Here is a 22,535-nt window from a genome sequence, read left to right as displayed (position 1 = left end):
TCACAACTACACTTCACGCAAGCATCTTCGATAAGTACCTCCATAACAATTTCCCGCGGCGATTCCATTTCCGAGTTAAAGTCGTCCGGCATTTCGTAAGGGCCGGAACGCAGAATAATTTGCTGGAGGATGATGGCAAAGCTGTACACATCGCCTCTCTAGGGCGGTACACATAAACAAACCACTGTATTAAAAATTATCTGGAAGATTAATTTATCCGAGTGCACATCATAAGCGACGCATTATCTCCGTAATACGCAGCAATGTACCGGTGTGCCCTTCGGCGGCATAGGCTGTCGTAACAGTTCCGGCGCCCGCCACAACAGGTGATCCCAGTCCCGCTCATAATCCGTTGGATCAGGTGGCAGTAGATCTTTCTTCCGGCGGAAATACGACAGACCATAACCGGAGATTTTCAGCGTGAAACGATTATCGAATAAGCACGTGTTGGATGTCAGGCCACCGTGCGACGTGATGGGCGTCGAATGCAGGTACTCCATTCCCTGCGCCGCACAAAAAAGGAATTTTAGTATCGGTTATTAACTCAGCATGTTATACAGGTATTAGCCGGTTTTTCAGTTTTTGCCATGTATCGGTCAGCTGCACCCTAACCAGATCGCGTATCATGAGGTTCTTGAAGAACCAATCCAATTTCAGTACCGGATTCTCAATGACATTCGTCAGACTGCCTTTTACGCACATCTCGCCCACGATGTATATGCAGGTATTGCTGTCATCCAGGGCGATGCCGATAAAGCGCTGTAGATTGCTGTGTTCCGTTTTCTTGATCTGTTTGTATCGCAGAATTGTACCGCATCAATCGACAGGAGTTTTGCAGTCGGAAAATGATTAATTTACTGTCAGCAATTGATCCACCAAGTCTTTGTTGGGCTGGAGCCGGTGATCGGCCACATCAATCAGTCCGACCATGTTCTCATTGTACAGCCCGAAAAGTCCAACCATCTGGGCGGACAACTGGGCGCTGGTTGTCATGGTGGCCAGTGTCATCGAACTTCTCTGCAAAAAATATTCAGTATTGCACTTGCATTTACAGAGCTTCTAAAATACAATGTCTTGCCATGGAGCGTCTGGACAGTGCGAGGCTTTTATGCGCCTTTACGTCGATCTGGTCCAGCGGGATTCGCCACCAGTACGGATTGGACTCCTTCTTGGTTTTCCTACGTAAAATTAGAATAAAGAAAAAATATATCAGCGAGAAAAATATATTAGTCGGTGTGTAGTGAGTACCACAAACGAACGGCAATAACGCCACCGGCGACCGCCATGATAGCCCCAAACACCAGACAGATGGCTACGATGAAAGCCCAGCATGGACGTGGACAGATTCACTAGGCATTTCTCGCCACGGTACCCGCATTTCGGCTCATTGGGCGGCAGTGTATCGGTATGTCGGCCGGGCCAGTTGAACTTCTGTTTGCGGTAGAACGTGAAGTTGCTGTGCGGCGGACACGTTACTACAATCCAACCCCAAAACCATTTTCACATACAGTAATGTTATCCAAACACGTTACAGCGTAAAACAGAATTCCACCTCGTATTTATCTTCCAGCGCATTGAAATGCTTAGCGATGTAGCCTTTCTCCTTCTGCCGGGCATCGCCAAAGTAGAACATCCCGCCCAATGGATCCTCGTACTCATGCATGAACATGCGCGATGTCACCAGTTTCCCATCGAGGTGATTCTTGCCGTGCTGAATCAGGTTATCGATGATCATCGCGTAGATGACCAGAGACTCGTAGTGGTTCCGCAATATTATGTCGATCTGCAGCCGAACTCATGTGATTTTGCGACACATTCCAGAGACTTATGAATCTAACTTCTTTTTTAAAAAAAAGGATTTATTCGCCTAGGATAATGCTTATGTACTGTATGTACACTGTATAACAGTGGATTGTTATATGTAGTTAGTAAATAAAAATTCCGTTGTTGGACAGTGTACATACTTTTCCAGCGCTCCAAACGAGTAATTATACTTGACCCGGGCATAGTGTGGCCTGCAGTTCAAACTGCTCTTCCAGCGGACCGACCACGGTGTCGTCCATTAACTGGAAGACGAGGCTCTCATACGCCGGTATGGCAATCTGCAACGACCAATGCATGAAGACCTGTCATTGATCAGTTTCTTATTGGGTTTATTGATATAAATTAAATCAACGATTTTGCATCTATTGATTGCCCTGTTAGCTGTACTACCCAGCAATGCAGTTGATGGAAATCTGCAATATGCCTACCAGGTCGGAATGGTCGCCAGCCGGTGCATCCACCGCTTCCGGATCGTTAGTGCCCCAATACGCTTTCAGCTCGAACAGCTCGACAGCGATATAAATCTGTACAAAACATTTTCACGTTTGTTGTGTTACACATTGATTGCGGGAATGAAGTCTTACGTGTTCTCCTTGGGTATAGCCCAGTTCCGCAGCGATCTGCTGGAAGCAAACAGTTTTGTCAGGAACCTTGCAGTTTCAAACAGATGTGTTGGGAATTTGTACTGATGACATGATATCTACAAACTGGGCGTGCACGTATTTACCATGATGTTCCTGACACATAACGCGTGTCCGAGAATCAGCATAACTACAGAAATAGACAGCGTTTTGTCAAGCAAGGTTCTTCTAGCGAATTTCATCTTACGTGAAACCCCACAAAATTTACTTCAAAAATCAATAACAAAAAATTTATCTACATATATGACGTGTTGCTTATGGATGACGATGCATTAGAAAGGGCACAAAACAGCAAAATAATTCGAAAGTTTGATGGACCTCGTGATCGTTCGGTATGGGCTGTGAGGATTTTCTTGTACGTGGCCTGATCCGTGTCCAGCGCCTTCACCGGCTCGATGATCATGCTGGCATAAATCGGGTAGTTGAGGTTCTTCACCGTCTTAGAGAAACTGATGGCCAGATTGACGTAAAAATTGTAGGAATCATCCTGGATGACGGTGATCTGTGTGAGGTTGTAGACCGTTAGGAAGCGTATCATGAAGGTGCAGAGATCCGTCGAGCTCCACGTCGGTTGGACGAAGAGTGGGAAGAAACTGGAGGAACCATCCGGTTGGACGGATGTGGCGCCGGCACCGGGAATCGCCAAGAGCGGGATGTTCAAGTAGTGGGCGAATCCGTACAGAGCCGTCACCGAGTGCGGACAACCTGTGCGCATCAGCGAAATTTAAAACAAATCTTGTTTCTGAATTTCACATAGTTTATCTTTTATCTGTTTTAGTTTTTCTTTTTTTTTCTTGTACTTATTTTTTGTCTTAAATAATGTCACAATTTTAATAGAAAATTTTTACTTTATTAAAAAAGGTTGTTCTTGTGGAAAGAAATCCTGGAAATAAATCAAAAAAGTGTGTATGTTTAACAGCATAACAGACCAGACAGATTATTCTTACTAATGCCGATCATAATCTGGCATTTGACCGGAATTAAGGAGATTATAGAAATTCCGTATGGCAATCTGCTGTCCACTGGTGCACGATGGACCCGTGCTCTGATAAAACTGTCGCATCTCGATGTTGTACTTCTTCAGAATCTTATTTCCCTCTTCAATCCCCAGCTCAACGAACGGCGCCACCCGATTATACGATGAATAGTAGGAGTCCGTTTCCCACAGAAAACAGATGTTGAGAAACGTCCTGGTACGGTTATAATTAACCGTCTCTTTAGCCTTCTCCGGTGCCGCTGTCGTACTGTTAACCACCACGCCATACGTCGCGTTTAAAACGCTGTGGTCGGATAAAAATACCTCGGTCCGATTCAGATACGTTATCTTCAGATCCTCGCTGGCCAACGCAAAGGACAGATACACCAATAAAATACCACATTTTGGCCGAAAGAAACACGCGGTGTGCACCCTCGCACCTGAATCATTAATCACAACGAAGGGCATTTTTGCCATCACTTCATAATCCGTTGATTGCGTGAGGTTGACAGTCCCGATGTGTATCCATAAATTGATTTATCTATTTCGGCAATTAGTCCGTCAGACGCGGGAAAAACATTAGCGTGTAGACCATATTCTTGTGTAGATTTCCATCGGTTGAATTATTCAAAATCCGTCAATAACGACGGATAAAGTCAAATAACTGGCTACCCGTCGGCGCCGTTACTCGACACCGCCGGTGAAGAGCACTTTACACAAATAAAGTGCCGGTATCGTGAGTACTGCTTTGAGGGATATTTGATTAATCCCGTTAAGTAGTAGCGAGACGTGTTTTTACTGGATTGTGTACGCTTGTCGCAATGCTTGCGTTCCAGGCGCTTAGCGTGCAGAAAACACACCACGGTCTACACTCAGTGCCTCGAGGGATTCTCACTGAAAAAGCTAAATAATCGTAACATATTCCGTATGTAATTTTGTCCCACTTTTCTAGATTCAAATAAAAGCGATAAGAGCCATGAATTTTGCCCGGTCACAATTTTACGATACCACCTGACCTTTGAAGTACTGGCCACAAACGAACAAGGATTGGCTATTGATTTTTTACCATTGATACATAAAAAATTAAACGGATATTATATTTCACAGAAAATTTAACGGTTGCATTTAAACGTTTTTGCTGGAATGATGCCAAAAAGTTTTCAGCGAAACCAGGTGTCGGCTTAGTCCGTATCGTTAGCACACCGGAAACAATCAGCAGCGTCTGTTCGCACTTGAAGTGGAAACCTTTCCGCTATAAACGTAATGGTAATGCGGGGTGTTCGTGCCCATTCGGCAATTTACTTAATTATTAATTTCAACTTAATCGTTTTTATTACTTTTTGCAAGTGTCCACGTAAAAGCCCTTTGCGCAAATTCGTGGCAGGAAGGGTGTAATAGACCTTGAATGGTAAAAAGTCGGCCAAACGGCCGTAGCCAGATACATAACAGGCTTTTACGAGGTTCATATAAAAATAAATTATCTATAACTGTGATTGTAAAAATGACATTTCAAGGGCAAAAAAAGGGATACGTTTCGTCAAGGTCGCAAATTACCTTCATAATGATCACCTGTAGGTGCAGGTAATTACCAGCAACTGAATTTTGCCATGTGCGATCTCTACTTTATTATAATTAAAAAAGTCTTCTGGATACAGATACCGGATTGTTCTATAAAACCAACAATATTTAAGCAAAGAAAACAGTTATGGTGAAGCCTCTCATCAGTAATTAATGGGCTTGTGTAAAGCGAACATGTGTTGAGGAGTTGTACAAGAATTTGTCGGAAATAACGCAACCCGGAACACATTTAAGCAGAATACTTTTTCCTCCATAGCACCAATAATCCCGGTAGATTTTTCCGCTTTTCCCAAGAATTATTCTGTACAACGCTGGACGCGACAGTGTACATCCATTTCATCTAATCCAACATTGTCATCTGAGACAGGACACTTCTGCTCATATGTGTACACCTATTACCGTCTGCAATCCAAAAAAAGCCCCGCATCCCATCTAACACCCAGCGACACAACATATTATCGATCGATATTAGCCTTATCCGACCAACTCGTCATTCCCATGATTAATCCTGAATGCAGTCGATCCGCGTCTCTTTTTAGCGGTACATTACCAATCGCTAATTACATCCATTATGCTGCGATTGCTGCTCGGTACCATCCTGCTTATTCCGCGGCCGATCCACGGCGTAACATTATCCGTGTGTTACTTGTGGGAATCCGATTCGTATTATGCGCCGTTTAATCGCACGGCGCCGTTTCTGACTTGGGTATCCAGCATGCCAATAATCGCTTGCGAGGTATAATGTTAATTTGCGGAGAGTGTGGCGCATCCTCGGACCATCGTGCGGGGCCAGAGTACCGCCGTGCATCGAGTGTACGATCTGCTGGAATGGGGAATCTTGCAATCTAATTATCGGAACGGGTAGAAGACTGTTTGCGTAGGCACGGTGTCGGATTCTATCATCTAATTTCCGGTGGAATAATGTCTTTGCTGGGTGTTGTGTGTTCTTCTTGCTAAAATTAGCCGGTTCAGTTAGAACTTTGCTCAGTTCGCGTCAACATTGTCGAGGAAGTAAGGAATTGCATAGCCTAAGAAAACCGACTGTTTTATTTTAAAACCTAAGAAGATCGGCTTTCCCATAAAAACGCAACGTTCCAACGATAACCGATTTTTTCCAATCAGAAAACCTGTCTTTTTTTCAAAAGAATAAAATAAAACCGTCTTTTTCAAATTAAAAAAAACTGAAGAAGTTTGCGAAAATTGTGCTTTTGATTCGAAAAAAATTTTAACAACCTGATCAGAACCGGTATTATTTGACTTCAAATACCCAAGATAAATAAACCAACTAGCTTCGTATCCAATTAGGAAACGTAAGCCCATAATTTAAGCAAACCGACATTAAATACCTAAGATAACAAACTAACTTTTTCTCTCGTCAGGATTCGTAAGAAATTAAAGAAAACCGGCTTTTTTTCCATAACAGGGTGCGCGCGAACCGTCAGTGTTTTATACGGTTTTGCGCGCTACATCAACGCGCCGCTGATGGCCATCCCGGGCGCCGGCGTCACCGCCGTCCAATCCAACACCTCCGCCCACGATTTCCCGCTCCTGGTGCAACCGGCCTTTAGTCTCTCCGACCTCACCGAATTCATTGTGGAATTCCTCGTGCAGAACGGCTTCCAGCACCTCACCGTCATCCGCGACGACTCCTACAGCTTCTTCATGGATTTCTCCCTGAGCTTTATCAAGGCGCTGCGCGACATCAACTACAGTATTTTCATGAAGACGGAGGTGCAGTCGGTGCGCAGCCGGCTGAGCACAATGGACATCTACCGGATGGTGCTGCAAGCCGCCAACGAGCAATCACGCGGTGGGTGTTTTGTATATCGCAGCGTCACGTGTAGGACATATTGTGTTGGCGGGAAAAGGTCACATTATATTTACAATCAATGCACTGTACGTATAACGCAACATAAGCTAGTTCGATCAATAATTGCAGTATGGGAATATTATACAGAGAATACGCGTATAAATGGCGTTTATTGCACTCTATTACACAAGCACAAAGCGCCAAACCGACACTTGTACCAAACTTTTAATCAACAAGCCCACGGTGCATGTGGTAATTGAGAGCCCCGGTTGGTGCACCTGTTTAAACAACCGGCTTCTCTCGATCGATCGAACAGCTATCGATTCTTTTACAACGGTCTGCGGGAGAAATACGCCGTGTATGGATCGCAGGTGTGGAGTCGCTCAAAAGGTTACAGCGGCGTCTTGACTCGCCCGGGAAAGACAATACCGGGATATTTTCGCATCGGGTTAATACGCTGCCACTCTTTATTCTTGCCACTTATCCCGTGTGTTAACGAGATGCTGCTCTTTTGTTGCCGTCACGAAGCGGTGTGCTGTGCAGCGCGTTTTCCGTAAAATTTCCGCGCTCGTTTTTGCCAGCCATCCATGCCCAGAAATGACCGACAATCGCTGGGCGATGTGTACGGCAAGATGCGCGCGGTTCTTTTTCTGGTGGTGGTGCAGGTGATGGTCATTGTGGAGGGCATGCTACCGGGATTACCGCGGAATCTCACGGTGTGTTATTTATGGGAAAGTGATTCGTACTATTCGAAATATGAACGGGTGGCGGCCTTTGTGGATTTGGGATCTATCACGCCAACAACTACGTCCTCAATGATCAGATTACGCTGCAGAAAGTGTACCGGAATGCGGGACCGGCCTGTATTAAGAGCCAGAGCGCCGCCGTGACGGCCATGTACGGACTGCTGCAGGCCGGGGAAACGTGCCACCTCATTATCGGCGCCAGTAAGTGTCGATATTATTTGACTTTGGAATGGATAATTAATTGCTTATGCTGCGTTATTGTGCGTGCGTTTGCGGAAACAGAACCAATAATTATTATTGATCTATTATTAACTTGGCACATGTTTCCGGTTCGGAAACGGAATTATCTGCAGTAGAGGATTTTCAAACTACACATATTTGTGGAAAATAAATATTTGAACAGAAAAAAACTGTAATACTGTTTTCGCAACGAAGCAGTTGAGTTATTTAAAACGAATGCGCAAGGGGGAGCGGGTGACGTAAGCTAAAGGTTTTTAACACCACGCACATGTCGCCGCCTTTTAAGCTTTTTTTATCCGCACATTCTGAGTTTGCATGGTGTGTTATAAATTTATAATCTTCCATGTACAGATATGTACAACAAAAGTAGGTGTGGTATATCCATTAGGATGCACCTCATACATTTCCGGACGTTTTCCGGATATACAGTATACTCATCTTAATAATGCTCGAAAGGAAGTTTTTAATAATTTATTACCGGTATACGATAGGCCTTTTTGTTGCAAGAAAAATTGCGGAAACTAGGAGTGGCAGGATAAAAGTTAGACAAACACACTGATGCGACGGCGTCGTCAGCATTCAGCAGTGAAACCTTTCAATCATAATTTTTGTTTTGAAAGATGTAGTGTGGAGTAAAATCTAAAACTGGTTTTGTTCCCTCACGTTGGTGCTCAAAATTATTGTAATAATATTGAATAATATAATAATGTATCACAGCTATTCGAAAGATCGCAGTTATTAGTGTATCACAGCTATTCGAAAGATTGCGCTATGTCAGCCATAAGCACGAAAACTGATCTTCAAGAAATCGGTTAAAATTGTTGCAACAGTGCAAATTTAAGCGACAGCTGCAGAGCTGCGAATTTCATATCATAATTTCGTCAAATAGAATAATTTCATGTGTGAAATTAAAATACAATTAATTTTGTACAATACCTGTATTTAATCATTTGTATGAATTAAGGATGCTCATCTTCCAAAACGTCCACAGTTATTATTTACATATAGGATAGTGCGCTATTCTTGTACATTATGCAGACGTGCAACGTACAATGTAATTGTACAGTGTAATTGTACATTGCAGTTGTTTGTATAATGTATTACAGTAGTTTTGATTGAACTGTCCAATTATTTATTAGCAGGAAATTAAGGTGTAAATCATAGGAAATCATAGTATTCTATCGCGGGGCAAACGATTATTCTAAATTCGGCATGTACGTTTGTACAGGTTGTCCGTACACCACCGTGGCGCTGTGGCTTCGCCGAAGCCCTGGACATCGCCATGATGTGCATCCCGGGTGCCGGCGTGACCTACCTGCAAGCGGAGAGCAACCCCTCCACCTTCCCGCTGCTCATTCAGCCCACCTTCAGCTTCACGGATTTCTCACGCTTCCTCATTGATCTGCTGGTCTTCCGCAAGTTCTCCCATCTTACTATAATTCGCGATGAATCCTTCACTTTCTTCGCCAACCTGGTGGACAGTTTTTCGCGTACGATGCGCGACGCCAATTTCATCATGTTCCGTAACACGAATATCGTGTCCGTGCGCAGTCAGCGGGCCACGCGCGACACGTACAAACAGATTCTGAGAGCGCCAATGAACGATCTCGAAGTATGATCGATAGGGGAATTTCCGGGCGCAGTGACAATCTCTGAACGCATAGATCAATAAGATTATGTTATGAAGGTTAAGTTTACCTTGACCTTTCGGTATAATGAGTGCGACTGTTTACAGTGATTCTGATCCTGGGACATGCGGATTGCGTCCGGAACGTAATGGTACGATGCTTTACTACAGAAAAGTATTTTTACATTTGATACAGCTGTGTTGATATTTTCAGTTGGTTGCTCATAGTCTGGGATACACGAAAGGCGAACATGTAAGATTTCCTTGGTTTCCGTAACGTAACGATTACTTCGATTATATGCGGGAAAAATATACGGCAGAACATCGATCAAACGTTCCTTGAAGAAGTGCTTTTGTCGGCAGGTGTTTATAGCAGCGGAACTGTTCGATCTGCCGGAGTACTGGGGTCGAGTGGATCCCACGATCGGCGATAATAACGATGCGGTAAATAGGTCTACACTTTGCAGATAACTACAGAGAACAAAGAAATACCAGAGCCACATTGTGCTGCGTATATACTTTATAATTCAGTTATTTGGAACTCATTTCCCGTTAGGGTTAGAGCAGTATATATAGGAAATATGGTGGTATATGAGTTATTGCGTTTTGTAAATTACTAGTACCAGTAGATATGTACTACTTCGTGTATGACTACCATTAAACGTTGCAGTAGCCGTAATATTGCAGATATATGCACTTATATAAATATGTGAAAATAATTTTGTCTTAATTTCGATAGAGATCCGAAATCGGGAACTTTCCTTAACCTTTCCTTAACTGAGCAATGATTTATCTAAACTCGAAAGTGCTTTCGCATAAAATCCTAATATTTGGATGTCTCTATGTATTGCTGCACTATTGTAAAATACATGTTATATAGACTATACGAGTGTACACACTTAAATATTATATAACTTTTCGCAACGTGGTTAGAAGCGTTGAGGGGCACTTGCGCATGCCCAAGTACTTATTGCGATCAGCTGGTGCTAACAAAGCCATTTAAGAATATTTTCGCACTAAACCAAATGAGGGCAAGGAGTGTTGAAGAACCGCGCTTTCACATGTATTGCGTAATCCCGCGTGTGACATTTTATTGTCTCTGCCTGCAGAGTGCCGCGGCCGCCTACGAGAGCCTGCTGGTGGCGCAGCTGCTGGATGATAGCACGCGCGGCACGGAGGACGAGACCTTCCAATTGGCCGCCACGCGGGTGGCGCGTGAACATTACAATTACACCTTCGGCCCGCTGGACACCATCGACGTGGTGCTGCGCAACCACTACGAGTCCATCATGGTGTATGCATATGTGCTGAAGGATCTGCTGGACGAGGAGCTCAACTACACCGACGGCGACATCATCGTGGCGCGCATGTCCAACACGTCCTTCAACAATCCGCTCGGCGGGAAGATGTACTTTGGGGCCAATCGCCAGCGCGAGAAGGGCTATGTGCTCAAGCATTATAACGTGGAAAGCGATAAATACCAGGCAAGCAGATGAGTTTATGCTGATTCATCAGTGTCAGTACTGCAGTATCGCGAATGTTCTGCATGCATTTAATACGGCGTTGAAAAAAATCCATCAAACATATGCCGCTGGGATTTGAGCTTTTTTGTAGCCGGATAATTACAGTATCAACGAGAGCAGGCGCTACTCATTCTCCACGATCAAAATAAAAAATTGGTGTTTGTGAATGTTTCCATAAATGGTATTATCATATTTTGAGTACTACTCGTAGTGTTGGGGCAAAGCGGTTTGAGACACTGCGTATGCGCCAGCGCAAACCACTGTTCTACCAAATGTCTACCGCATATGCATATGCGCCAGTACTTTACCGGCGCTGCATTTCTCTTGTACTATTGAATTTCTTTTTAGTACGAGTGCTAAATGTGATCGTTCATATACGATCTCATATTATGCCACCATCAGAACAAGTTAATTTATTGCGAATCGTTTACGGATATCATACCCGCTTCAAAAGTTTTTCAGCAACTTGATCTACAAAACAGTAATGCTGCATGGATTTAATAAAAACCGGGCAAGAAGAGTACGTATAAGGTACTTATTTGTCAGCGGAATATTATGAAGGCACATATTATCAGTTATGTAGTTATATAAATTACAAAAATTTGATACGAAATCCAAAATATATTAAAACAGCACTGAAATATTTGAAATCAGAAAGAACGACGCATATTTTGATAAGACCGTGTATCTGCCGTATTTGTCAGAATGATATGGCATATGATTTGGTAGTACAATGGCCGCAAAGCAAAGAAAGTTGAAGTAAGAAACCAACGTGGAAGATGCTCTGCCATAGCATAAATTGAGGGTGCTTTATATTCTTTTTCCGTATTTAAAATTATTACTAAGAAATGAGAGCGAGTATGCAATTTTCTGTTGTTTTTTTTACTGTTACAGGCGCTCACCTGTGCCTGTCAAAATACGTTAAATAACTACATTGCTTAAACGAGTTCATAAAAACAGGTCAAGCACAAATGCACCGTGAAATTTTCGGCAGTAGTCTGTCTTACAAAATACCTCAAATAAAGTAATACAAAATACCTGAAAATACCTCTGGAAGAGTACTACGTATATTTGTTTAAATACTCTTAAATACTGTTTATATGTAGATGGCGGTAACTAAACCTGTTAAATTCAAACTTTGAAGTATGAAGTAGGAAAAGAAGATAACACGGTGACAATTAATTATTGTCCTGTCATGTTGGGATTTTGATATCAGTAGGATATGCAGTACAAATGTGCACGGAAAATACTGAAGAAAGAAAAGTTGTAGTGATTGGCGCTCTCGTATAGCGAGCGCGGTATCCTATAGCCAACGTTTGAATGTTGCAGGTGGTCCTGCAATTTCGACCGCACAGCAACGTGACATACCGGCGCCTGTACAACTACTCCTGGCCCAATCGCGCCAACCGCGATGAACTGCCACCGGATGAGCCGGTGTGTGGCTTCCGCAACGACAAGTGCCTGCAGACGGGACTATCCCCAACGACCATCGGCCTGGTGGTCGGATTGCCGCTCATCTTCCTTGCCGTTCTGGTATCCGTGGGCGCCTACGTCTTTCTCCAGTTCTGGTATACAAAATACTACACAGTAATATTATCGGCATCAAAGCTGAACGTTTATTATTCTATATGGAATGATTATATACAGGCAATCACGGTTGGATTTTAATCCCAACTGGTGGAAGATCATGGTGGAGGAGCTGGATATTAAGAGTCCGCGAGCGGCCAGTAGCTCCAAGAAAACCCTGGTAAATCAATCACCGTAGCATCAATTTTCAAATTTTGTAAAAAATAAAATAATTTTAGGAAAGATTTTTTAGTTAGTTGCACATACATAGCGCTTTTTGTAGTCGACCGTTTTTTGTACGGTTGTAGAGAAGCCAGAACACCGGCGCCAGCAAACAGTCAACTCACTATTCAGCCTACATGTGCGACCTTTTCGCCCTGTACAACGGCACCATGGTCGGACTGATCGACGTAACGGATCGCAAGTTGACGCCCAACCGCGAGTTGACCGACGAGTTGAAACTGGTAAACCTGTATGGCGCGTTACTTTTGAACGGGGTTAATAACTGGAAGATCTACAGATCAAAAGACGGACAACGCCAATCTTCAGCACTTTATCGGCGTGGCGCTCAGCCCCGATAATGTGTGCCAGTACGTCGTCGGGGAAATTTGCTCAAAGGGACGTTGACGAATGTCCTGGAAAGTCCCGTAATTAAACTGGACTGGTTCTTTAAAATCTCATTATCCGGGATTTAGTGTCGGTAAGGCGCAGCATCATTTATCACAGTAAATTATTAAGTTAAAATATAAAACGCATGAAATAAAATTTCCATAATGTATAATAATTTATTCCATTCTCATTGGGAGTGTATAAGCATAATGTGGAGGCAGACGTTACCGCGCATAAATAATTCTAGCTTCAAGCTGTAAAACGATGATCACTACCCGCTTCGGTACTAATATTTTATTGATTATTGATGAATCGGTTATGAAGTCAAAACTTCATAAATACCCTCACCCATCTCTCTAGGGAATGACCTACCTGCACTCCACCCATCGCCTCACACGGCAATCTCAGCTCCAATACGTGCCAGCTGGATAATCGTTTCACGCTGAAAATCGCCGATTACGGTCTGGCGTTCTTCCGCAAGAAGGAGGATCTCATCCCGCCCAAAGCCAACGATTACGAGCGGGACTGGGAGGCGCTGATGTGGCGCGCCCCGAATTACTGCGCCAAGTGATGCCGGTCAAAGGCACACAAGTGAGCAGCGAAAATCACGCCACAATGTGATCATTCGAAATTACACTATCCAACCTTTATAGAAAGGCGACGTATACAGTTTTGCCATCATCCTCCAGCAGATCATCCTCCGCAGCGCCCCCTTTGAGCTTCCCGATGACCCACTGGACCTTTCCCCTCGGGAAATCGTCTTAGAAGTAGATTCGCTTTTTATTTGAACATTTAAGAACTGAATGTTTATTAGGTGATTTTTAACTAAAAAGGTCATCGCCGCTAATATTCCCCCGGTCCGTCCGCGCGTTCCCCGGTCGTCCTGCTCCAACGAGTTGTACGACCTGATGGAGCGCTGTTGGGAGGAGGTGCCGTTAGAGCGGCCGACCTTCCAAAAAGTCAAAGAGCGTCTGCTGAAGATCATGGGCAACATCGGGGATAACGTCATTGATTCGCTGTTTAAGCGGATGGAGCAGTACGCCAGTGATTTGGAGCAGAAGGTGGCCGAGCAGACGCAGCAGTTTATGGATGAGAAGATGCGGTCCGAGCAGCTGCTGGGCGAACTGCTTCCAAAGTATGTTTTTTTCGCCACTTCAGAATAATTAATAGTATTATTTTTCAAATATGTAAGTAATCAGCATTTGACTCGCAGAATTATCACCGGTAGTCAGACTTTCCATAAATACGGCACAATAATATGCTGCCTTTATAATCTCATATTCTGGATACTTACGTTATGCGTAAAGCAGTATATATAGCCAATATCTAGTGGTGTTTCCGTGACAGAAGAATATACATCTGTATTTTGTAGTAATGTGACGTATGTACCTTTAGAAATATTATCCTGGTTCAGTTAACAATCGAAACAAAAATATTCTTCCTACTAAGAACGATGACTTGCGCAGTGTATTAAATATTGTACTTTGTAGACCGGTAGCGGCGGCTCTGACGAAGGGCCTGACCGTGGAGCCGGAAGCCTTCGACAGCGTGACGGTGTTCTTCAGCGACATTGTCGGCTTCACCACCATCTCCTCCAAGGGCACCCCGCTCGACGTCATCGAACTGCTCAATAAACTCTACACCTTCTTCGATGAGGTGCTGATGCGGCACGATGTCTACAAGGTGGAGACTATCGGCGATGCCTACATGGTACGTTTACCTTATTGTACCAAAAATAACTGTTGTAAAAAATACGTGTTTCTGTTCTTGCCCTTCCGGTTAATAATTGTCAACCCTGTGTTATCAGCAGCAAACTTCCTATTAACACTAGCATCTTATTATCACAATTTATCTTCTTCGTAACCCGCCAACTCTTTTTATTCCCTCATACCTAGGTGGCATCAGGCTTGCCAATTCGTAACGGTAACAAGCACGTCAGCCAGATCTGCGGGATGGCGTTGGAGGTGGTGGCCGGTATTGCCAAGTTTGTGGTGCCGCACTTGCCGTCGGAGAATGTACAGATTCGCGTGGGCATCAATTCGGGTTAGCGACTTATTTAATTTTTTAAATTGCCAAGATATTTGTAATTTAATTAACCTGCTTTTCAATAACAGCAATATTAACAAGTATAAATGCAGCTTTTCGAAAATGTGTCGAATGTTAACTAGGTCCCTGCGTTGCCGGTATTGTCGGGAAAAAGATGCCGCGTTATTGCCTGTAAGCGAGACGGATGTCCGATAATGAAATATTATGACCTTATAATAAAAAAGATTATTACTCAACGTATAGATTTGGGGATACGGTCAACACCGCATCGCGTATGGAATCCAGTAGCGAGCGTAAGCCGGCACAATTGAATTTCGATACGTATTACACAAGAAAAAAAAATAAAAATCTGATTAATCGTTAAATTGGCAGCGATGCGGATACAAATCGGTCCGGAGACGCGACGCCTTCTCGACCTGATCGGCGGCTTCACCTGTACAGAGCGCGGCGAGATTCCCATCAAGGTAAACGACGATTTGGAACGTTGTTTTGACGCAGTATCGAAAATCCTTTTTTATACGAATATTTTATTGCTAATCGAAGTTCTGTGTGATGTTTATTATACGCACAGCTGGATGTTTTGCGCAGCGTTATGTAATCGCCTGTGGTTTTCTTGCAGGGGAAAGGTGTGCTTTTTACGCACTGGTTAGTGGGGAAACTCCACTGAAAATCAATCACTGGCAGGATGCATGGGAAAAGTGCAGCCGGATGTCTTTTTTTTTGTACTGGTCGATTTTTGCCACTCAATGCGCATTTGGTGATATTTGAAATATTCCTTATTGTGCTGCTGTATTTAATACAATTATCAGCAAATTATTGGTAATTTATTGTAATGAAAATGATGTAAAGTAAATTTACCTTCGGTGTATCTATGCATTTTCTTAACCAGGGAAACGTTCCGTCCGATAAACAAAGTATAATTAAAGCAAAATGATTATAATTACACGTATTTAACGGAAAATTCGAGCAAGAAACGATGCAACGCCGATTAGAAAACGCACACATTTGGTAGAACAGTGGCTTAAGCAGTGCCGTAGCAAGTGAATAAACCGCTATACTTGTACACATAATTGACATACATTAAAGGAGATTGGTAAGAAACTGTTTTTGAAAACGGGCGAGAGTCGCTCGACTTGTTTTTTGTTTCAACGTTTAAGTTTGGAGATTATGCGCGGTAATGCTATGGATGTATTGGGCACAGTCCCTTCTCATGTAAACTGGGACAAATTCTTCATTTGATTATTATTGTTGAGCGAATTAAGCTCGGTTTGTACATATTGAGAAATAAAATTAACTGATTAACATATACAGAATGATTAGGCGAAATATTACATTTTGTAATTACACATCTCGTATCAAAAATTTAGATTATTTTCTAGCAATCCCAAAATAAATACTAATAGTACTAATAAGATATTTTGGCATCGATTACGTTTCAAATAAATTACGCTGCCCGTTTCGGCACATCGGAGAATTTAATTCCGTTTTAATTAATTTGAGCGCAGCGATTGATAATACCATTTGTTACATAATCCAACCAATTTTCTATATCCCATAAAGAAATAAGCACATCTTTAACAAACGCCAACAACGATGGATCGCGACTACGTTCACTTCCGGTCGAAGGCGGTGCGGCCGCGCGGCTTGGGCCGGAAGATGGCCTCCGTGACACCGGTGTTGATCAGCTCGTAGCCGGGGCGGGGTCGTTTCGTGGACGGCTTCTGCGTCGTGGTGGTGGTCGTCGTTGTGGTCGTTGTTGTGGTGGTCGGTTTGGTGGGTTTGGGTCCGTAGCCGGAGGCGCTGTCATCATCGCCACCGGAGGACGACGACGAAGAACTGCTGGATGACCCGGAAGAGGAGGCCGATCCCGAGGCGGACGCGGAGCCCTTGGCGGAGGCCGGCTTGGAGGCGGCCGCGTCGTCCGGCTCGTCCTCACCGGCGTCCTCGTCGTCGGCGGGTTTGGCTTGACGAGCGTAGCGCGCAGCTCAGTTTAGCAGCGGATGTAATCGGGCATCTGTAAAACAAGCAACAGATTACAAATAGTTACAATAAAATATAAGAATGAATAATGACAGTAATGCTGCATGCGTTCAGGAAACCTTCTGCATCGGGAGGAGGCTGGATGAAGTATATTATGTGTTGAAATAATGCACTGGGACTGCTTGATTTAGCGTTTAACCAATGTTCATTTGTGCCACCCAATAAAATACGATAACAGTAATAAAACTTCCATGAAATATTAACAGATAGTAATAATAATCATATTAACAAAAAATACCAGGTGAGAATAGAAAATCAATTTACTCGGTAGGCTGCTGTAAATAAAAGTCAGTCACATCTATAAAAATATTAGAAAAAATAATAAAAATGTGTCGATAAAATTACACAAATGTGTTGTGAATTTTTCTATGCCGGTATATGGCAGGAGATTGCTTCGCTCGGTTATTATGTAGAACCTACCGTATAAAACGCAAAGGGCAAGAGCCAAGAGAGCCAGGTACACCTTCATGGTTGGCGGTTGAGGGTTGAGCGGAAGGAACTTTAGAAGAAATCACAAGAGAGCAGAAATGCTTAATCTGATATCTAAACGTCGCGGCTTAACCTTATATATACCTTAGATTCTCGCACCTCATTATATGCTGGCAAAAAGTAATATAGTTTCTGGATAAACCACTGGCCAAATCGTTATTACCGCTTATTTTAATAAAGCTTAGTTAAGTGCACAGTTATTATAATTATATTTCCTTCTTTTTCTCTGTATGCATGCGCACTGTGAGAGGTCCGCGGAAGTGTGGGTGTCCAGCGTGTAAAACGCTTTCAAAAGAGCATAAGCACCGTGTAACGACAGCCCTTACTTCCTTGCTATGCGTACAACGACAACTACGGTTAATGCAGTGTATACACAAGAGATTGTGTAATGCGTGATTACCGGCAAAGAATTGTGTAAGCGTGCATGAATATTAACGTATCCAGTACATGTGCATAAAATTCTTTTGCTTCTCTTCGTTAAACACTTAACGATCGGTACATAGCGCTTTTTCTGCTGAACGGACAAGTGGCCGTTAACAAGATCAACGTAACAACTGTCGTATAGGAACGTTAACAATTTAACACACATTCATCAACAATTTTCCGTTCGGTTATTTAGGAACGTTATAACACAATATTTCATTCATTCTTTACTTCCGGTCGAAGGCGGTACGTCCCTTGGGCACCTTAGGCCGGAAGATAGCCTCGGTGACCCCGGTGTTCTCCAGTTCGTAGCCCGGGCGTCGTTTCTTCGTCGTGGTGGTGGTGGTCGTGGTGGTAGTTGGTTTCGTGGGTTTTGCGTAACCGGACGCACCGTCGTCATCGCTGCTGCTGGACGACGCGCTGGCCTTGCCACTGACTTTCACCGAGGCTCCGGAGGCCTTGGCCGATGACTTGGACGACACCGGTTTAGCGGCCGGCTGGTCCGCTTCCTCCTCATCATCACCGGCGTCCTCATCGTCCGCCGCGGCAGGCTTGGCTTGACGGACCGGGCGAGCTGGGTGCGGGTGACGGTTGGCGGTGCGGGGGTTTAATTTGGCCGAGGAGGCACTAGGAACTTCTGCAAATAACACATAAATATTGTTCTTTACTAAACAACCGTTCTTGTTCTTGAGATCAATTACACATTTCCATACGAAATTAATAGAATCCACCTTTTTGCAAAACTGTAACAATTATATATATCATCCATGCTCGTCGTATAGGAAACAGCGTGTGCTAAGATTATGGTTGGAAAAATAACCGTTGCATTTTGCTAAGACTCGGAAAATTGTTAAATTACATAGTACTCAGGACTGCTCTTGCAAAAAGTTGGTATAAATAGTAGCAATTTAATTACCTTATTTAATTTTTCGTTTAATAATTGTTATAAAATTAGCACTTGCTTAAAATGTTTTAATTACACTTTACTTATGCGTCTGTACCTTCTGTTCGAAGCACTGGCCAAATTTATTCTCGCTGCTTACCGTATAAAAAGAAGAGGAACAGAGCAAAAAGTGCCAAATAGATCTTCATGGTTGTGCTTTGGTATCGGACTACGGAGAATGGAGAAAGCAAATAGAATGAAAGGGAAATAATTTGTCGATTTCTGCGGATTTTCAGTAACCATTTTTTATATACCCATGACAGGTTTCACTGATTTTTGTCTGCCGGCATTTGCCGGGTTGGCCGTTTGGATTCTCCGTTGGCCAACTTCTTACATGAATTGTTTGCTTGTCTGCCTTTCCCGCAAATTTCTCCGTTTCCCCGTTTTCTAAATTCTATTTCCTGATTTGTGTTTTTGTGAATAATTGTACAATAGACTGCGGAAGTGCAGTGTTGTATGTACTACGGTAGACAGTAGTGCGGCTTCTAGTCTGAGCAGTTTCCGTATTGTGATGATAATTGCCGCAATTACTGTATGCGTACTAATATATATGTACGCTGTATAAAGCGTTAAATAACCGTGTATAAAACTGCACAGTATACGCTGCATCAAAGCGGGAACTTGACCTGGAAATGTTACGTGTATCCAGGTCGAACGAATGCCGGTTGGCTGGCGTTGAACGGCCGTGTCAAAATATGAATCAACCGCTGTATGAATATAGAGCGCTTTTTTTCTGGCTGCGGTTCAGATAATTATTTTCTCTTAAACATTAATGCAGTGCCATTCAGACGTGTTAATTTAACGAGTAATGTCTGAGCGCCGGAAGGCCCTTCATGCCACTTATACGTAGAACGATCAAGCAGACGGTGGTGATTATATAAGATCAAGACTGCCATTTCATAGTAAATTCATAGCGAATTTTATTATTGACAAATTTACCAATTAAGCATGCAAATAATACGACATCCGCATTATTCTGTATAATTTAGTAATGTACTGTACGAGGGATACTATCACCGGTTTCACACCAGAGCATCAACTGAATTAGTTTAATGCGGCAAAAAATAGTTTTATTTCTTTTTGTATAATTCGACTAACACTAAGCCAGTGAAATGGACACTTACAATTTTACGAAAATATCCAGAAGCACTAAATGTGCAAAAAGTATGGGTAAATAACGAACACCGTGAGTTTTACGAAAGTGATTAGAAATGTGGATTAAATAAAACGACGAATCTCAAGTTTTTTAAGTTATTCAATTCATTTTTCCTTTCCTTCCGGTTCTTTATTACACTGAAGGCGAATTCAATTCTTTACGACGGTCAAAGTTCTTATGCCATGTAAAACTGTCTAACGGCAAATGATAGCACGGTACGATACAGTAATACTAATGCACCAGTGTGGCCTTTATCTCCTGTCAAAGACGGTCCGGCCGCGTTTAGCCGGCGGCCGCGTCAGCTTAAAGGTGCTTTCGGTGACCTCGGTGTTGATGAGATCGTAGCCGGGCGGGCGCTGCTTCTTGGGCGTGGAGGGCTTCTTGGTGGTGGTCGTCGTCGTGGTGGTTGTCGTTGTAGTGGTGGTCGTGGTGGGCGCCGGGGTCTTCTTTACCGGTCCATAGCCGCCGCTGTCATCGTCGTCGCCGCCGTCCGCGCTGGGCTTCTTGCCGGCGGAGGGGGCCGGGGCTGGGGCGGGCGCCGGCGCTGCTGACTGTTCGGTGTCGTCGTCCTCCACTTCCTCATCGCTGGATGATGTGGCCGCTTTACCGGATGCGGCAACGGCTGCCGAGCATCGTGGTGTCTCTATAATGACATTAATTTAATCGGAATTACAGTTTATTGAAAACATACGTGTATATTGTATACATTGTGGTGCTGAAACAAACTGAATTTGTGAAACGTTACATGATGACTATATAGCAATCAACAGTATAATACAATGGAGTTATGTAATATTGATCAAGCAATGGTGCATAAATTCTTGAATAATTATAACTGCAATTTAGAGTAATTACTAATTTGTCATCCAATCAAAATTAGAATTAAAATAAATTACTAATAGAGTTAATGTAAACTTATTCAGGGCATTGCAAATAGGGTGATAAGTACTCGTACATACCGCGCAATAAAACCATGGCCAACGCTAGCAGGACAAGATACAGTTTCATGGTAACTTTATTATAGATTTACTAATAATTACAACAACAATAAACTGATTATACAGTTAATACTGTAGCAACAAGACACCAAGGAGAGCAGCCGTCAGCAACGTGTGCCGTGATCACGCTCCATGCCCGCTTTTATACTTTTGTAATCCCGCCATTCGCAGTGGGACCTTTCCGAGCCGGTTTCTAGTTGGCGCTGTGCAATGTTCGCCCAGGCATTTGGAATGCATGCTGCGCCGAGGAGAAACACTGCAGTTTCACGGAACACGTACCCTTTAGTCACCTGGTTCTATGTAATTGTTCTTCTCTCGTAATAAACACGGTAGTGAAACTAGAGCACATTTCCATAAACATATTCAACGCGGACCTGTTTTGCTCCATACATAATCATTTGTGTATTATAACCGGATATTTACAATATTATAACGTGCGATACTTTTGTGATTTACAATGCAAATGATTCTTAATAACTCAACATATAAGCTGCTCTAGACGTTATCTAGTTGCATTTTGTAGAATCATTCGGATTCTCATTAATCTGGTGTCTATTGACAGTTTACGTAAGCTGATTGTGCGTATATAATTATACATGCAACGCGATGTATTTCTGTATGTACAGATATATCGTATCGAAATCGTTCAGTTATTTTGCCCGTCCATTTGGCAGTTTGGTGTACTCTAAAACAGACGCCGTTTAATCGAGGGAGAATTTTTAATACAAACTTTATCCCATCGAAAAAGCTAGCAACGATGCCAAAAAGCAAGCACGCTACCGCGCGAAGACACATTAAAAAAGAAATTAACAAGAGCGACCATCGATATTGCGTCGCCATAAAACACATGAATAACATCACTTTAATCAATCTAGTATAACATCGTTTATTTGATCAGAAGAGACGGCAAAATTGCGGCATGTATTTGGATAGGTATTATAACAAAGGTCACATATACTCGTATATCTTCTGCAGAAAAACCAATATGTACCGTATATAAAGGATTGTCAAATCGGTTTGAAAAATCCTTTCACAAAACGCCAGTCAAATCCAGAGATGCTACAATGAGGCGCAAGGTACGCTTTGCTTTATGTAATATGATAATAATTATAAAAAAACGTAAACTATCCTTCGCTGCTCGTATAATGCCAACCCAGTGCATATAAGCACATTTTGTATTATTAAACAAATTGATTATTTTCGAGCATTGAAGTGTGTTATCGAAAAGCACTGGTCCGGTATAAATTTTTAAAAAATCCCATGATTATTTTGTACAGCGGGACGATGATACAAAGATGGT

At 43.0% G+C, this 22,535-nt stretch overlaps 4 protein-coding genes and 1 pseudogene across 4 annotated transcripts; 1 reads left to right on the top strand and 4 right to left on the bottom strand.

Annotated features, from left to right (window-relative positions):
- Nucleotides 1-38: 38 nt before the first annotated feature.
- LOC129598258 (atrial natriuretic peptide receptor 2-like) lies at nucleotides 39-1,298 on the bottom strand (the record flags this gene model as incomplete). The annotated part of the gene is made up of 6 exons (XM_055496078.1): nucleotides 1,249-1,298; nucleotides 1,079-1,178; nucleotides 859-1,017; nucleotides 607-789; nucleotides 270-503; nucleotides 39-158 (listed from the first exon to the last, which is right to left on the bottom strand). Coding segments are annotated over exons 1-6 (834 nt in total), but the record flags the coding sequence as incomplete, so codon positions are not given.
- Nucleotides 1,299-9,577: 8,279 nt separating this feature from the next.
- Nucleotides 9,578-16,083, top strand: LOC129598219 (atrial natriuretic peptide receptor 1-like; annotated as a pseudogene).
- Nucleotides 16,084-16,796: 713 nt separating this feature from the next.
- LOC129598257 (rho GTPase-activating protein gacII-like) lies at nucleotides 16,797-17,695 on the bottom strand. Its single transcript, XM_055496077.1, has 2 exons — nucleotides 17,647-17,695; nucleotides 16,797-17,170 (listed from the first exon to the last, which is right to left on the bottom strand). The coding sequence occupies exons 1-2, from the start codon at nucleotides 17,693-17,695 to the stop codon at nucleotides 16,797-16,799; spliced, it is 423 nt and encodes a 140-aa protein (XP_055352052.1).
- A 493-nt stretch (nucleotides 17,696-18,188) lies between these two features.
- Nucleotides 18,189-19,288, bottom strand: LOC129598271 (putative uncharacterized protein DDB_G0272516). The gene is made up of 2 exons (XM_055496089.1): nucleotides 19,182-19,288; nucleotides 18,189-18,775 (listed from the first exon to the last, which is right to left on the bottom strand). Exons 1-2 carry the CDS (start codon nucleotides 19,228-19,230, stop codon nucleotides 18,366-18,368), a joined length of 459 nt encoding a protein of 152 aa, XP_055352064.1. The 5' UTR covers nucleotides 19,231-19,288; the 3' UTR covers nucleotides 18,189-18,365.
- Nucleotides 19,289-20,378: 1,090 nt separating this feature from the next.
- Nucleotides 20,379-21,365, bottom strand: LOC129598264 (adipocyte plasma membrane-associated protein Hemomucin-like). The gene is made up of 2 exons (XM_055496083.1): nucleotides 21,197-21,365; nucleotides 20,379-20,880 (listed from the first exon to the last, which is right to left on the bottom strand). The coding sequence occupies exons 1-2, from the start codon at nucleotides 21,243-21,245 to the stop codon at nucleotides 20,489-20,491; spliced, it is 441 nt and encodes a 146-aa protein (XP_055352058.1). The 5' UTR covers nucleotides 21,246-21,365; the 3' UTR covers nucleotides 20,379-20,488.
- Nucleotides 21,366-22,535: the final 1,170 nt, after the last annotated feature.

The sequence above is a fragment of the Paramacrobiotus metropolitanus genome, unplaced genomic scaffold, assembly GCF_019649055.1.
Source record: "Paramacrobiotus metropolitanus isolate TYO unplaced genomic scaffold, Prichtersi_v1.0 Parri_scaffold0000118, whole genome shotgun sequence".
Lineage (NCBI taxonomy): Eukaryota > Metazoa > Tardigrada > Eutardigrada > Parachela > Macrobiotidae > Paramacrobiotus > Paramacrobiotus metropolitanus.
The sequence above is the reverse complement of the archived record's forward strand: the minus strand, read 5'-3'. Positions and strand labels throughout refer to the sequence as shown.